We start from the raw sequence: 15,918 nt of genomic DNA, 5'->3' as shown, positions 1-15,918 counted from the left end.
AGTCCCTGAATGAACTAAAACTCATAAAGGGACACAAGGAACTTCTTGACTTTAAGTGGAATAAAGACTAATCCTTAATGTTAATGACACAGATGTTAAAAGGATAAACACAGATGTCATTTCTCAAGACAAACAAAAACACTTTGAGGAAAATACCCGCTAGCTAAAAGCAAATCTGTTGCCTGTTGTTTGTTCTGTGGATGTTTTACTTTAATGAATCCAATACCATCATTTGAATGTCTAGCCTCCATTACAATCACCTTGGCATTTCTTCTGAAACCTTACCTTCAACAGGACGTCCACGTAAACATTATGCTGGGACATTATCTCTCTAATGTCCCATTTAACTCCAGCCATCAGGAGCAACATTTGTTCATAGTCGATGGCCTTAGCCGCAACAATCCAGTAAATTGGTTTCCGAAGTTCACTGGCTGTAGAAACCGTCTGAGAGGGAAAAGGAAATAGATCTTTGTGAGTTACGCAATGTGTTTTTTATTGTCATGAACGTAGAAAACTTTTTGCGCGACACACATAGAGTCGAGGTCACCTTGCACGTCATCAATTCCACGATATTTCCAAGAGTGAAATCATGTTTGGGGTAAATAGACCTGTCTATGTACTTGAACATTTCAAATGTCAAGTTGACAAAAAAGAAAAGACTGAGAGTGGTTGTGAGCAATGGATCATTTTCTCCTTTGTTGTTGGGGAACAGCACTGAATGCAGGTTGGCAGTTACATGCTTGTTTAGCTTTACTGAGAAACAGGACTTTAGAGAAAACAAAGCAAAGTTATCATCAATTATATTCATTTGGACACTAACGGGTATTTATACAGGCAAAAATGCTAAAAACCTGCCAATTAGTTAAACACCAATTATTAATAGTGACTCTGACATATGCTTTGATTCTATAATAGATAACAACACATGACAAGGAGATGATTGGTTCCGCCTGTGTGAGTCCAGCTGACAGTGACGACCTGGTTAGCAGTAACTGTATCACACGCACGCACGCGCGCGCACGCACGCACGCACGCACGCACGCACGCACGCACGCACGCACGCACGCACGCACACAACACACGCACACACACACACACACACACACACACACACACACACACACACACACACACACACACACACACACACACACACACACACACACACACACTGACGACACACACACACTACACACACACACACACACACACACACACACACGACACGACACACACGACACGACGACACACGACACACACACACACACACACACACACACACACACACACACACACACACACACACACACACACACACACACACACACACACACACACACACACACACTCTAGGGAGCAGGTGTAAACATACCTGGGAGTAAAACTGTTGCAGGAAGGGCTTCTTGGCTGCCGGCATCATCGTGTCCAGGTGGAACTGAAGGGATTCAAACTGTTCAGCCAGAAACACCCTGGANAGATTTTTTTAGTGGTGCGTGGGCCTGTGTTGCGGTGGGTGACTCACGTCGCCCCTGCGGGCGACTAAGTGCCTGCGGGCACCGTGTTGGCTACCCCTGATCTAGATCCTTTGTCTCGAGCCAGTGAACCAGCGGGCCTTCTAGAATACCCTGGAACCGAGGGAAACTCTAAAAGACTACGTCCATTGGCTACAAATCAAATATGATTGGTTGATCAAACTGTCAGTCCAAACGTACGCTCTCATTCAGTGCAAAGGCCAGGGCATTCTATCAAGGATGAAGAATACCTTGGTTGAAGGATATTCTACCCAGAGATCCAGAACAAGATCTGATTGGTTGCTTTCTTTTCTAACACAAAACCACTAAAATGCGTAGTGCATGGTCCGAGAAGGACAAACAAATCAACGTAACACTGTAATATTACAGATCAACAACACAGATACGATTCTCATTTATTCATTTTATTTACATTTTATTTATATAATTAAATCGATTTTTTGTTTGTTTTATCTGAGTGTTCCAGGGTACAAGGCCCTGACGGTTCGCCACTGCTAAAAAGATGGACTAAGTTAGAAGAATTTGTAAGTTGCAAACAAATGAATGATCTGATATTCTGTACAAACTGTGAAGTCCACTGAGACAAATGTAACATTTGTGATATTGGGCTATACAAATAAACATTTTTTGATTGATTGAAGAACCAAAGAGCTAACAGAACAATGGCCCAGCGTCCGGGAGAAGAAACTGTGAACTCTTTAGAAAAAAGCTTATCACGTTACACACTTTTACATTCTCACCTTCCATCTGCAGGAGGGCCAGATTTAAAGGTAAGAGGGGGATCCATAGACCTGTCACTCTTCACGGACTCACAGCTGGATCCAGGTCCAGGACCATCTTCAGGTCCAGAACCAGGCTCAGGTCTCTGGTGCTGCATCCTAATACTGATATTAGTTTAAAACGAGTATTTGATTGATTTCATGTTGTTAGACCAGCTGTTTGTGGCTAACTGTCTCATTAAAAACATCTATAACTTTTAGCATGTTAGCATGCTGTTAAAGCAGCTGCAGCCTGCAGCTGTTATAATCAATAATATATATAACTGTTAGCAATAACCACATTAGAGAGATGAGTATTAGGTGAGAGCAGAGATCAGCTGAGAGTCATTACACTCTGAAAACGGTCACTTACCAACAGTTGAACGAGGAGGAAAACTTCTGCGTCACAACGGGAACAAAGTGAAAGTAACTCCTGACACTGGAAGTCCCGACAGAGAACAGGAAGGGAGAGAAGCTGATGTGAATCGTTCCCTGTAAATCAGCTCCATCTTGTGGCAGCTCATGGTATCACAACTACTGTCAGTGCATATTAAAGGAGACTACAGTGTAACTATCACTACTACTACTACTACTACTACTCAAGATCAAGATTACATTCATACCCCGATCGCCATCAATGGGTCTATCTGGAGACCTCTATCTATATATCTATCTATCTATCTATCTATAGGTAGATAGATAAATAGATAGATAGATAGGCAGATATATAGATAAATAGGTAGGTAGGTAGGTAGGTACTGTAGGTAGGTAGGTAGATAGATAGATAGAGGCAGATAAATAGATAGATAGGTAGGTAGATAGGTAGGTAGATAGGTAGGTAGGTAGATAGATAGATAGATAGATGGATAGGTAGATAGATAGATAACATTTGCTAGCTAGTTTGTGGGGTAGCTAATGTAAGCTAGCTAACTAGGAAGGAAGATAGTTAACTTAAGCTAACTTGCTAAAAAGCCAAATTAGTTTGAATACATTTCAATAACTTTAAGTCTCTTCACAAGCAACAGGTTTTTACAATAATGCAAATCAGTGTTTAAATGCATGTAAATACATACATTTTTGACTTCATGATATGAACAACAGTAGTTATTATGCTGCCTTTATGCTCCTTGAATTAGCCGACCAATGACTTAGAAGTATGATATCACTGGAAATAACACCATAGGGAATTTTTATAAGTGGTATTGTGAGCAAAAATTACCAGCTCAATTTGAAATGGCTGGAAATTGAAAATGCATGCAGTGTCCCTCTAAAACTACTAGAATATAATTTATAAGAACAAAACCCTTAAAGGAACAATTTTGTGACATTTATGAGAGTGGAACAAAATGCAAACACTCACACATGTCAGATTCATTTATCTTTCTTCATGACACTGGAGTGGTAATGATCTGTCACATTACCTCACAGTTTTGCATGTATGCTTACTGCAGCGTTACCTGTCAATCAGAGCAGAGAACAACAGACAGGCCGCAGCATCAAACCTGACAGATGATTATTTCATATTTACGCTGCAGCCTGTACCCTTTAATGCCTGCAGAAATGACACGCGTCATCAAATCCATTCGGAGATGAGCCATGCTGCCTTGGGCTCAACAGAATCTGATTTATCTCTGTGTACACAATCTGCCACAGTATATTATTATTATATATATTATTATATTAGAAACGTCCTTTATTACAATGTCTACAGTGCCTTTTCAGTCAATGTAAGCATCAATTATAGCGTCGCTTGATTACTGGACTTAAACTCCCACTGTACCTTTTACATTCTGTATATATATGCCATACATTTTTGCATACATTCACAGTAAATATTTATTCAGTATGATAGCTGTCTAACGGCCCGTCCACACAGCGGCGTTTGAAGCTTCTGCCCGTTTACTTTGAATGGGGTGACGTCACTTTTCGCCGAACTGCATTGTGGGAAGCAGAGCGGAGCTTTCCTGGCGTTTCAGGCTGCAAAAGTTGAGCAATGTTCAAATTTTAGAAGCTTCTGAAGCTTTCGGTGGTTAGCGTCAGCCAATCAAATCATATGCCAGTACAAGCTCTAGCCAATCAAACCGCTACTTGTGTGTCCGGGGCGGGAGATTCATGTGCTTGGTCGAGTTTCAGACACGCCCGCCGGCAAGCTTCAACGCACGCTGCCGTGTGGACGCCGCGTTACTTTTCGATGATCACCATTCTTTGCCATCGCTGCAATCTAATTCCTCCCCTTTGTAATTAAAGATCAGTGTAATAAAAAATTAAATCAGACTCCAGCGTTGTCACGACATTAAGTATCTCTCAACTCTGCACGTTGTGAGATGAGCTTTCATTATTGAAAATCTCTCAAGGCACCAGTGTTTCTTTTATAATGAATAGATTTCAATGATCTTAACAATCTTTAAAAACATTGAGTCGAAGTGAAGTAGCAGTAAAAGAAAAACAGGGCATAGCAAAAGCAATATGCAGAGACCTGATACAACCTTTCCAGCACTGTGACAGAATAAAGACCTTTGTGCTCGCACTGATCCATGAAGTTTTACTGTACGCTAAATACAAGTGAGAGGGAGCTGTTTGGGGTCACAGTGAGTTTAAAAAGCACGACTGCTACAGCCCGTGATTTGTTTACAGTTCCAGGTCAACAACAACACAACTTATCGGACGGTGCTATTTAAAGGAAGAAAACAACTCAAAAAGACATGAGGGCCAATTCTGGTTTGATCTCACTCAGAAAGCACTCTGAGCTCCACGATTTGTGCAGTTTCTGTACAAATGAAACATGTTGTCTTGTTTTTTTTATATTAAAAAGGGGGGGATTTAATATTATCTCAAAAACAACACATATTGAATGCATTGGGATTTTAACGTCCAATTCCAAGGAATATTGTAAAAAATATGAGCCTGAGGTAAAGGTTAGAATAACTTAACGACTGATTGACTGATTTATCCAACACCTGCAATTTTTGAGAACTGATAGCACTCATGCTAAATGAACATCTGTAAGGATGCTGCACAACAGTGAATATGTGTAACTACAATATAAGTATTTATATTAAAAGCAACAATTAACATGAATAAGTGCTGTCTTATTATTTCTGCTAAATCTGAAAGCACTTTAATAAACACTGCCCAAACTCCATTAATGAGCACAAAGGATGTTTTTCTTTTTAATATGCAGCATCAATTATATTAAGGTTACCTGGAACAACTTTACTACGGAAAGGAAAAGCCCACACTGCATTTCACACTTATAGCGGGTAAAATGATGTCTGATAAAATGGAATGACACAGATAAAAAAGTATTGAACACAAGGGAGGTGAGAAAGGCATGGGAAGCTGAACAACAGCCTGAAATATGAAGAGCAGACAGAGGGTTAACTTACAGAGCTCCTATCTTTAGTTTCTGCATTTAAGTCTATCTTGGTTTTATCCTGGGTTAAACACTGCATGCTCACAACACACACTAAGGTAAGCTGCCTTTTCCTACAACACCTTTTTCAGACGGAATACTTTTCATGCAGTTCTGCCCAGAATAAGTCTGACATGTTTCTCCCTCGGGATCTTTTCGTTTTCAAACTTTACCAGAGAAATATTTCCACCTCTGCACTTGAGCTCTTTTACTTTCATTATTCTTCTGAGTCTTTTGGCTGCCCCGAGATGCATGAAAAACTTGTGTGAGGGAGTTTACGCCTATTCAGCGTTTTTGCAGCGGTGTCATCTGGGCCCCTTGGTTAACAGAATTTCATTATGAAGCACTTGTACGCTTCAGACTCCTCAAGGTCCAGGAGTTGTCGCAATGATTATAGTTTAATCTAATTATGTACGAGGGCACTTTTGTGAAGTGTGTGTGGATGGACTAGACAAAGATTAACATGGAGAATAACAACATAGGCGGGCAAGAGGGGAAACATTTGTAATAATTGAGCCGCTGATTGCAAGAGTTTAACACAAATAGTAAATCATAGGGGAGAGCTTATTATAAGGGGCGAAGAAATTCCACCCTCTGTTTCATACAAATATTTGTTCTCCTCATCTTAACAAGCTGGAGGCAGTGCAAAATGTCATGGCAAGCCTGTGTAACACTGCCCAATGAAATGATGACCACCTGGAGGAGGGGCATCGAGGAAATATCAAGCTATTTAACTCGATAATAGAAAATGCTTTGATAGATATAACTGCCATCACACTGCCAGGACACTTCTGTATTAAACGTTCTCCCTCATAACAGAGGAATACAGACCCAACATGATGTGTGCTGTCTAAATGTGTAATACAATTGCATGTTTTATATTTGTCTGCTATCTGGAGTACTTACAGAGATTCAGTGGCCACCACTCTCTGTGCGAGCCCATAAAGAGTCCCACTGTTGGTGAGGACCACCATTTGGCTGAGGTGGGGGCTGGGCACCTTCTCCTTCCTGTCCTCCGCTGCTCCATGGACTCCTGAAGTCTCCCCCAATGCCTCCTGGGAAACACACAGGTGGACAGGCATGTTAGCAGAGAGGCTAAAATATGTACATTTATACTGTAGTATCCCTGACATGTCAGTTTCCAGAGACATAAGAGACGCTTGATAACAGTTGAATGCATCATCTTCTTTATGTAGTTCATATGGAGCGCTTGGTCTGAGTTATTCAGTACAGAATACAGTCGAATGTAGGTGTTATTAGTAAGGTTCCTAAAACTCGTTATACATCAAATTCAATGACTTTTCAAGGACTTTCAAGGAATAATTCCCCTTAGAATTTAAGCAAACAAATCAAGTTAAAGGTGGGGTTGGTCATTTTGGAGAAACCAGCTCGAGTGCGCTAGAATTTGAAAATACACAGCCGGAAAAAATCTGCCACTTCCTTACAGAGCCCCTCCTCCAACACACACGAACGCGCACATGACCAATGAGGGCACGAGATAAGTTTGTGCACAGATGGAAGGCTGACAGGCAGGTAGGTCGTGATTGGTCGTGCTTTTTACAGTACTACGGATTCCACAGATGACATTTTGTTATGGATTTTTTGTCAAAGCACTTCAGATATTCATTGCTATCGGGATGTTAAGAGCATTCCATGGAATATAACAAAAAGTGTATCTCAAGCCGGTTTCTCAAACTTACCTACCCCACCTTTACATCACTGATACACCTAAAAATGCTTATTCTAAACACTGGTAATTGTTTTATTAAGCTCACAGAAAAAAAAAACGATTTTTCTAAAATGAACAAACTTTCAATAATTTCAATGACCCGTGAGTTATCATCAGAAGACACACATAGACATAAGAAGGTACCAGAGTGAGCATTGATTACAAATCTGATACATCTTTTAAATGATTTGTAACCATAAGTGTAAATGTGTTACGGTTTCTAAGGAGGCGCTGCAAAGGAAGAGCCCGCTCCTCTAACCTGACATAACAGATGTTTCCCATGCAAAAATGAAGACTGGTAGGTAAGCACAATCTGAAATTCAATCAACCTTGTGGAACTCGGTTACATCCAAAGCACACACTCTAAAATTCTGCTGACCAAACACTCCTCAACAGAAAGCATTTATCTTCCTTTTGATATATTCCACTACACCTATCCATCCCGCAGCCCCTTTATTCCTCCATTGTTAAAACAATAGGAATAGAAAAAAGAGATATTCCATCTTAAATCCCTTCCCATCAATCACACTAATCCATTTCTGCATACACAGCCGTTGAGATTCCACACAGGATGGCAGATCTTATTATTTTCTATAAAGGTATGATAAATCACATTGGCATGAAGGGTCTTGCACCTTGCAGACGCGAAGCCCCTTGTATCAGCTTCTGGGAGATCAATAGCAATGACAAAGGTAAGGAATGAACGGGAGCGATTAATGCTGTAGCAAATCAAACACTTAAATACTGTACTCCTTTGCAATCTGGGTCTAATATTGTGTATGTGCACCATTATTTCACATGGCAGATTTTAATCACAAACTCACAAACACAGAAAAAAGTTCAGAGTTTCAGAAGATTTCAAAATAAAGAAGTGCGTAAATCAAAGGATAATGTATGAATAAATGGTAACCATCATCAAAAAAAACCCAATATATGTCATAGATTTTGTGATATAAGAGATCTATATCTCACAAGTTTTATCACGGCTGAAGACTAGGAAGAAAGCAGTGATCTTTGCTGAATACAAAGCAGTTTTTAAAAACAAGCAGCGGTGTGCACAGATTTAAGAAGATGACGTCTCATGCATTCTATTCCCTTAAATAAGAGATATAATCGGCCCAGCATACAGGACAAAAATGCAGAGTATGCAGCTCAAAAGACAATTTATGGTTGTCCTGGACCGAGACCTACGATGTGAAAACTGCAACCTTTCCACAACCTCTGAGTTATCTCCCGGCATTCAATCAAACCTTCAGTGCTGCAAAAAACATTATCCGTCTGAAATAAAATGTTATCACATTGAGAAGATTAACACTTGAATTTATATTACTTTTACATTTATAGCTAAGGGTATCTAATGGCTTCCCCGTGGAGGTTGCAATATATCTCTCCTAAGAGCAACTCTCCGCAAATATAACAAGCCTTGTTGCTTTCTAAAGGTCAGAAACGTGAATACCATAATGAATGAAACACGGACGGTAAAATCAAATATGAAAAGCGTAAAAAAATAGCAAGTAAGGAATGAAAAGGGAACTCATAACATGACATCATTGAAATTTGATTATAAACGTAGAGATCGTTTTATTGCTTCGACTGAATGAATAGCTGCAAGCCTCTGATGTTTAGACCACCAGAATAGAAAGGAAAGGACAAAAAGCACACGGAGATCTTTTTTCTACTGCACACTTTGTGTCCTTTGGCAACAGACTGCAGATAATTCACAGCACGACCTTTCTCCACACCAAAGTCTCCACACCCTGGCCTTTGTACAGCTGGACTTACTGAAAGTTTCGTTATTCTTATCTGTACTTAAGGCAAAAAGAGGAGACAGTAAAGCTCCAAACTTATGATGCATTTTGTATTTAATCACTGAAGTGAACAGATGTTTGATTTAGTCATTTTATTCACTGCTCATTTTTTGGAGTATGCATCAAGCATAGGGTTGAACTGGTTGACTTATGCTGCTAAAAAATACAATGATTTATGCCAAGCCCCATAATCTTCAACAGCACAAATAAATGCATGTAATTCCCTTCAGTCTTAACATAGCTGTGTGTGATTGAACACACCCGAAGTTAAACGTCAGCGAGGTCTCAGATCACTGTTAATGGTTAGAGAGGGACAGCCCTAAACACATGGCAGCACATAAACATGACTAACAGTGCAGAGGTTATGGAGCTAATCCAGAAGGGCCATTAGTACACACTTAATGCACAAATGATTTAAAATTTGGGCTGTGGTTAAAGCTGTTGAGCAGCAGCGGCTGCTGGCCTTTTGTATCAATGACGTTCCGGATTAACACAAACACGCGAAAAGAGAAAATGTTGATGTAATAATAACTGCTGTTCCTCTTTTTGTCGTGCGTAAATAGTTTGGTGACGCAACATTCAGCATATTAAAAGAAAAGTGCTATACACTGTGGCCAAAACATGCATTAGCACTTGTACTTCTAATCTCTCTCTGCTAACATCCTTTTGTATTCAAAATGCTTTCTTGTTTATTTATTCATTTATTTAACAGGGATAAATAGATCTGTTGGGGCGCTGACACGATGCACTTCAATAAAGGGAGCAAAGCTTTGTTTGAGAACGATTTCTATGAAGATGGCTGCTTTATGTGTATTTTTGAACACAGGTCACGCGTTATGTAACACACATCTTAAGATTCAAGAAACAGCTCTTAGGACATATTACAATATATTTATTTTGCTTTGTTATAATGAATGATGTCATTGGGTTGCATTATGAAAGTCAGGCGTGTAGTTGTGTATTCACCTTTAAATCCACCAAACCAATGTGTGTTGCATTAGTCAGTATTACAGCAAAGTCTGGTTTGGTCTATTTTGAATTCTTCCACAGGAGGCTTGACCTTTCATTGACTAATGAAAAGAAGGCTTCTGAAAGACTGTGCGGAGAAATGTTGGGTTGCTTTCCTGCGTAATAACTCTGCGGGGATTCTTCAGGTAACAGTGATCGCTGGACTGAATACTGAAAGTATTTTTTTTAAATAAAACGGAACGAGAAAAGTAAACAACATCCATGACATTTGGGATTTTACTTATACAATTCAAAGGTAAGAGCAACCTTTTAGAGGTGCTCGAAGCTCGACAGCTGGTGGCAACAGTTTTATTTGTACCTGATGTGGGTGTCAAAAAGACTTTGTGTTTATTAGTTATTTAAATGTTTGATCTGCTATTATCTTTCTCAAAATGGCAATTATGATTTGACGTTAAAGTATTAAATTATGTTTTTGTTGCTGTTGCCCTTTGGTGCCCCTGAATATCTTAATATTGTTTGGGTTATAAACATGCAAATGCTTTTTGACATTTGCATGTTTATATAATACAAACACTTGAATGCAATTTGAATGCTTTTGCATGTATACATCTGCATAATATTGTAAAGGATTCTGAGAGAAAAAAGTGTATTTCTTCCCAAAAAAGACATGACAGATTAACCTCTCTGCTTTTTTGTCTTCATAAACCGTTGGCCTTTTTAACTCAGTTATTTGTGTGGCTGTTGGCAGACATGCACCAGAATGCAGCTGCTGAAATCCTCACATTTATCAGGAAACTGGGAAAAAGAGAATTTCAAACTTCTAAAAATAGCTTTTACACAAAGATAAATATAAAGTCTCCAGTCATAACAGACCTACTGTAATCAACTGCAGTGTAACTTGTTTTTTATCTGATTTGTTCAAAGACACAACTGCGCAAAACAAATTATGACTTCACTTTCATGAAGACACTCCATCAAAATGACAAATGACTTCAGCGAGACAAAAGTAAACCAACTCCATGCTCCTGCCGCATTGCCAAGATCAGCAAAAGAATGCCATATTGGACGAATTTAACATCAGTGAAAGATTTTTCATAGTCATACAAGGGCCTGAAAAATAGGGATACCTTTTCATATGCCATGACTTACGGTGAAGAGGTCAAACTTCATTTGATTTACACCCTGCAGCTGCTGAAGATATTAGGAGACGTTTTACTTCAACAGCAGTTTCTCTGCTGTCCCTCCGAGGTAAAATAATAAATAGCTTTTTTCATTGAGGAGGCGTAGGGTTAGACAATTAAAACAGACTGATGAGCATTATTCCGTGGAGCTTATGAACAATTTCTGATGGCGTACAAAACTTAAAAATATCTCTATTTAAGAACATAATCTATCTTTGACCATATTGTGTAGTGTAGTACTGTGTATGAATGTTCTTGTATAGAAAATAGCCTTCATAGGAAATAAGAGCTTAAATTAATAGTTTTGTTTACCAATAGCTCCATGGAAAGAAACATAATGAGAAACTATTTTTATAATAGCAAACTGTATGTCACTGGGTTTTGTATACCTTGGACTCTGAGAGCACGTGCAAGGCATTTTTTTTTCTGATTTCTGCGACAAAGGTCGAAAAGATGAAAAAAAAGCTATGAAAAAGCTGATTAATTCATAACACAAGAAATCGTTTCATGCAGTCCTAGGAAACAAGTATGGGTAATTGCCTTAAATGCCACTCATTTAATCTTTCATATGCTACCTGCAATCATGCTAAAAACTCATTATATCTATTGGCAGGATGGAATTCCAGTCATTAGCATGTGACATTAAAGCCCTTATGGAGTCGATTCAATGTTCTTGTCTCAAGGCCAGAGCCAGAGGGTGGGCACATACTCTCCATGCAGCAGATAAAAGGACATTTTACACAAAGCTGCTTTGTTTTAAATAATTTAGATCAATCGCGTTAGTAGAAAGAAAATGGTGTACTGATTTCTTAAAAGTACAAATATTCACGTCAGTGTACCAATGACAAAAGCATAATGTTTAAGAAAAATGGTAGCCACCAGATTCAGAGACAGCTTCATCCCGCAGGCAATAAGACTGTTAAACAACTGAACTGCTGAAACAATTTCATAACATTCATCTGCTACTTTACATTACATTATCCTATCTATTATCTAATATATCATTCCAATAACTTGTATATAGACTCGTATTGCACTATTCCACTTCTCACTTTTTTATTAACTATTTTTATTTTTGTAAACTTTTAATATAGTATATTTTAATATTGTCTGCTTATCTGTATTATTGTGTTGCATTTTTGGAGAAGCCTGTGGCCTGAGATTTTCAACGACATAATTACTCTGTAGCTATGTTAATTTGACAATAAAGAACCTTGAACCTTGAACAATTCAAGAGATCACACCATTACATGTCACTTGTTAGACGCTTTTATCCAAAGCGACTTACACACTGAATACTGTGGGCAATCGCCACAGGAGCAATTTGGGGTGAAGTGTCTTGCCCAGGGACACCAACGTACTAGTCCACTGCGCCACATGCCTCCTCCAAACTACTACATTCAAATCTTATGTTCCCTCCATGAACAGGCCTTTATTTTGAAACATCTCTAAGATACGATGATGCAGCTAACAAGGACTTTTTTAAGTATGTGGTATGAATAGCCTGTCAATCTATTCCGTCAAAGTGTAAGATTAGAAATTAAACATCATATTCTGCAATCAAGGTACGATTAGAAAAGGGATGCAATGCAGTTTCTCTGGTTTTGATTCCATTTGATGAACAACATGTTTTGGACTAGGGGTAATTCTGAAAAGCTGGTTTATTTTAAGACCAACAGCCACATAAGCAAGTGAGACCAAAAGTACATTTCCAGCCTTGCAGGTAATAAACAAGGTTGGCAACCTCCGAGGTGGATGCACTGAAGGGTACAATCTGTCCACCGCTGGTCCAGAGGAACAGAGAGTGGTCTGATAAAAGATCCTGAATCGAGTTACTGAACCACAAGAACCAGACAGGAGGACTATTGAACCTGATAAATGTAAGTGGTGCTTGAAAAATGTCGATTAGAGCACTATGCTTTAAAAAGTGGTTGCAATTCTATAGACAATTTGATCTAAATTCTAAAAAGAGACACATTCAATATGTTTTCTACAGGCTCCATTAACCTTCTAGACAGGAAGAGACTGACTTTCAATTTGAAGTAAATAGAACAGTTTGAGAGTTATCAACAGTTATGTAAATTATTTAATCAGGGCGGAGGAAGTAGGAGGTCTTTACTGATGACAGTAATTAACATTTCTCCTAAAGCAAATCTGCCTGATTTTAATTGTTTGAAACAAAGTAATGACAGACTAAATTAAAGAGCTGACAGATCAAGAAAATATTTTCTGAATACAAAAGCACTGACGATGAAGACCATTAGCATATTTCACTGTGATATCCACTCAGTGGCAATAGTTGCAAAATTACAAATAACAACTATCATGTGTTATGTCTATTGATAATACACTTTTTATATTTTTGCATTAGTTTTAAGATTTCCTTTCCTAAATTGATGAAGTATCTTAGCTAGTGCAGCTACCCATGCTGGCTACAAATATAGCAACCCAGTCTCATGGCATTTCGTGTTATAGTCACGAAATGTAATCTATTGATTCGTGTTCGCCAACACGATTATCCCCTTTTTTTCGTGTCACACAGAACGATTTTAAAAGCAATGTATTTCTATTGGTAATGTGTTTCGTACCTGCAGCACGTCTTTTTCTCCGGTCGGGTCGTGGAAGACCGGAAGCTGTGTGGTTCATAAAAACATGTTCTTACTCAATATCAAGCCACAATCATTGCTTTTATTTTAAATCGTATAATTTCGGACTTTTGTTGCCATCTGTGAGGAAAATAAATGGGGCTCAGAGCCTCAGAATACTGAAATCCGTATTTTTTAAATCTTTTTTTCCTTCTAATTTGTTATTCTTTTCAAAATAACACACTGTTATTTACTCACCAATAACACACAATTATTCTTGCTTTTATTTATTGGTTTAATTCCATAATCTCGGGCTTTTTTGGCGTCCTTCAGGAACTGAATTTCAAAATAAAAATAACTGGAAACAGACGTAGGCATTTTGAGCGATTACCCAAGATCCTCAGCTATGGTTTAAGCTCGCTGATTGGATGTTTTAGCCGCAATGCATGTTGGGATTTGGTGTTTATATGATATGATATCCGGAAAACCTTTTAAAAGAATAAAATAATACTTAATTCCGAGTGTTCTTGCTTTTCTCTTTGAAAGTCATCACATAACGGCATTGTAATACACGGTTCGGCTGCATTACATATTACAGATCTGCCGTAGTTCTTTATTTATAGAGCCCTGATGAGAAGACCTTTGGAAAAACTGGAAGAAATGCCGCCGAAACTGAATACTTGACGTGGATCATAAATATATCAACAATTAAACAACATCTTCAATTTCTCTTCACACAATACATCTCCTTGCAGTATCAACACTAATTCGGCTGACTTTTACATTTGATCTAATTCATAGATAGGTTATATTTACACCATAACGGTGCACAGCTGATATAAAAGGACTTGTAGTTTTTAAAGATATTACTGATTTTCTTTGAATATAAGAATGTAAATACTGAGTCTGAAATAGTGACTATGTAGTACGATCTCAAACATGTCCGTTCTGATATTATTCCGGACTGTTGTCTTGTTTCAAAAGTAACGTGGATTATGCTTTCAGTTTGTGTACACGCATATATAGCGCAGTTTATACGACAGATAACACACGGACCAGGCCGCTTATTCTCTGTTGTTATTACGCGCGCGAATGATCGCAATCGCATAATATTCGATCTGTTTACTATGAGGTATCGTGAAAACAGACTGGTCAGCTATGTGACCATAGCTACAATCCCTACTCCCCTCACACTGATCGTCAAACTTTCCGCCAACAATGAACTATATTATAATCTATATGTTTTCACAACGTTATAGTAATACCAGAGGTCGAACCAGAAAGTAAATTGAACAAGTATGTTGCCACGTCCTGTTATAAATAAGCAGAATTAGCGTTATGTTATAAGGCCACTTTATTAAGACATAGGTTGTTTTTAATTTGAATATACCAGAGTGTTCCGGATCATCAGCTGAACTTTGCGGTGTGTGGGTTGCTGTGCTGTGTTGTGTGTGAGTGTGAGTGTGGTGTGTTGTGTGTGTGTGTGCGACGTCGTGTGTATCAACCTATCACTTAGTATTAGCCTTCGATCTGTCCTGTGTATGGTTCGTCGGTTCCATATAATTCAATTGCATGAGAGTGAGAGTTATACGGAGGGGGAAAACCGGAGATAAAACCGGATCATCTCTGTTATTCGTGTCTCGTGAGAAAACTCGAACAATAGGTAACAAGAGTTGTAGCCTATCCATAATCCTAGCTGGTCGTAAGTTGTGTCGCGTTGTATCTTTCTGGTCTGGCCGAGTGACGAGATGACAGACATAATAGCAACAGTCTCACCACCCCTCCCCTCTGTCTAGACTGTCGAACTCGTCGACAGTTGAGTTGGTAACATTTATGTGGTTGGTTTTTGCATAGCGGCCAGAGTAGAACAAAAACCACGACTCTTTTCAAACCCGCGCACTTCTCGCACTCTAACTCTCACTTTCGTACACAGGTGTGTCGGTC

General features: G+C 38.8%; 1 protein-coding gene across 1 annotated transcript in view; it reads right to left on the bottom strand.

Moving 5' to 3' along the window:
- Positions 1 to 15,918, bottom strand: part of vps50 (VPS50 EARP/GARPII complex subunit) — a 46,130-nt gene that overhangs the window by 8,434 nt on the left and 21,778 nt on the right. Inside the window, exons 11-13 of the mRNA XM_010774642.1 lie at positions 6,609 to 6,757; positions 1,373 to 1,469; positions 286 to 444 (exon numbers count right to left, since the gene is read on the bottom strand). Coding sequence (XP_010772944.1) covers positions 286 to 444; positions 1,373 to 1,469; positions 6,609 to 6,757 — 405 coding nt within the window. The remainder of the gene's footprint in view (positions 1 to 285; positions 445 to 1,372; positions 1,470 to 6,608; positions 6,758 to 15,918) is intronic.

Source organism: Notothenia coriiceps, unplaced genomic scaffold, assembly GCF_000735185.1.
Source record: "Notothenia coriiceps isolate Sejong01 unplaced genomic scaffold, NC01 NC01_scaffold00014294, whole genome shotgun sequence".
Taxonomy (NCBI): domain Eukaryota; kingdom Metazoa; phylum Chordata; class Actinopteri; order Perciformes; family Nototheniidae; genus Notothenia; species Notothenia coriiceps.
This window is presented reverse-complemented; position numbering and strand designations above follow the sequence as displayed.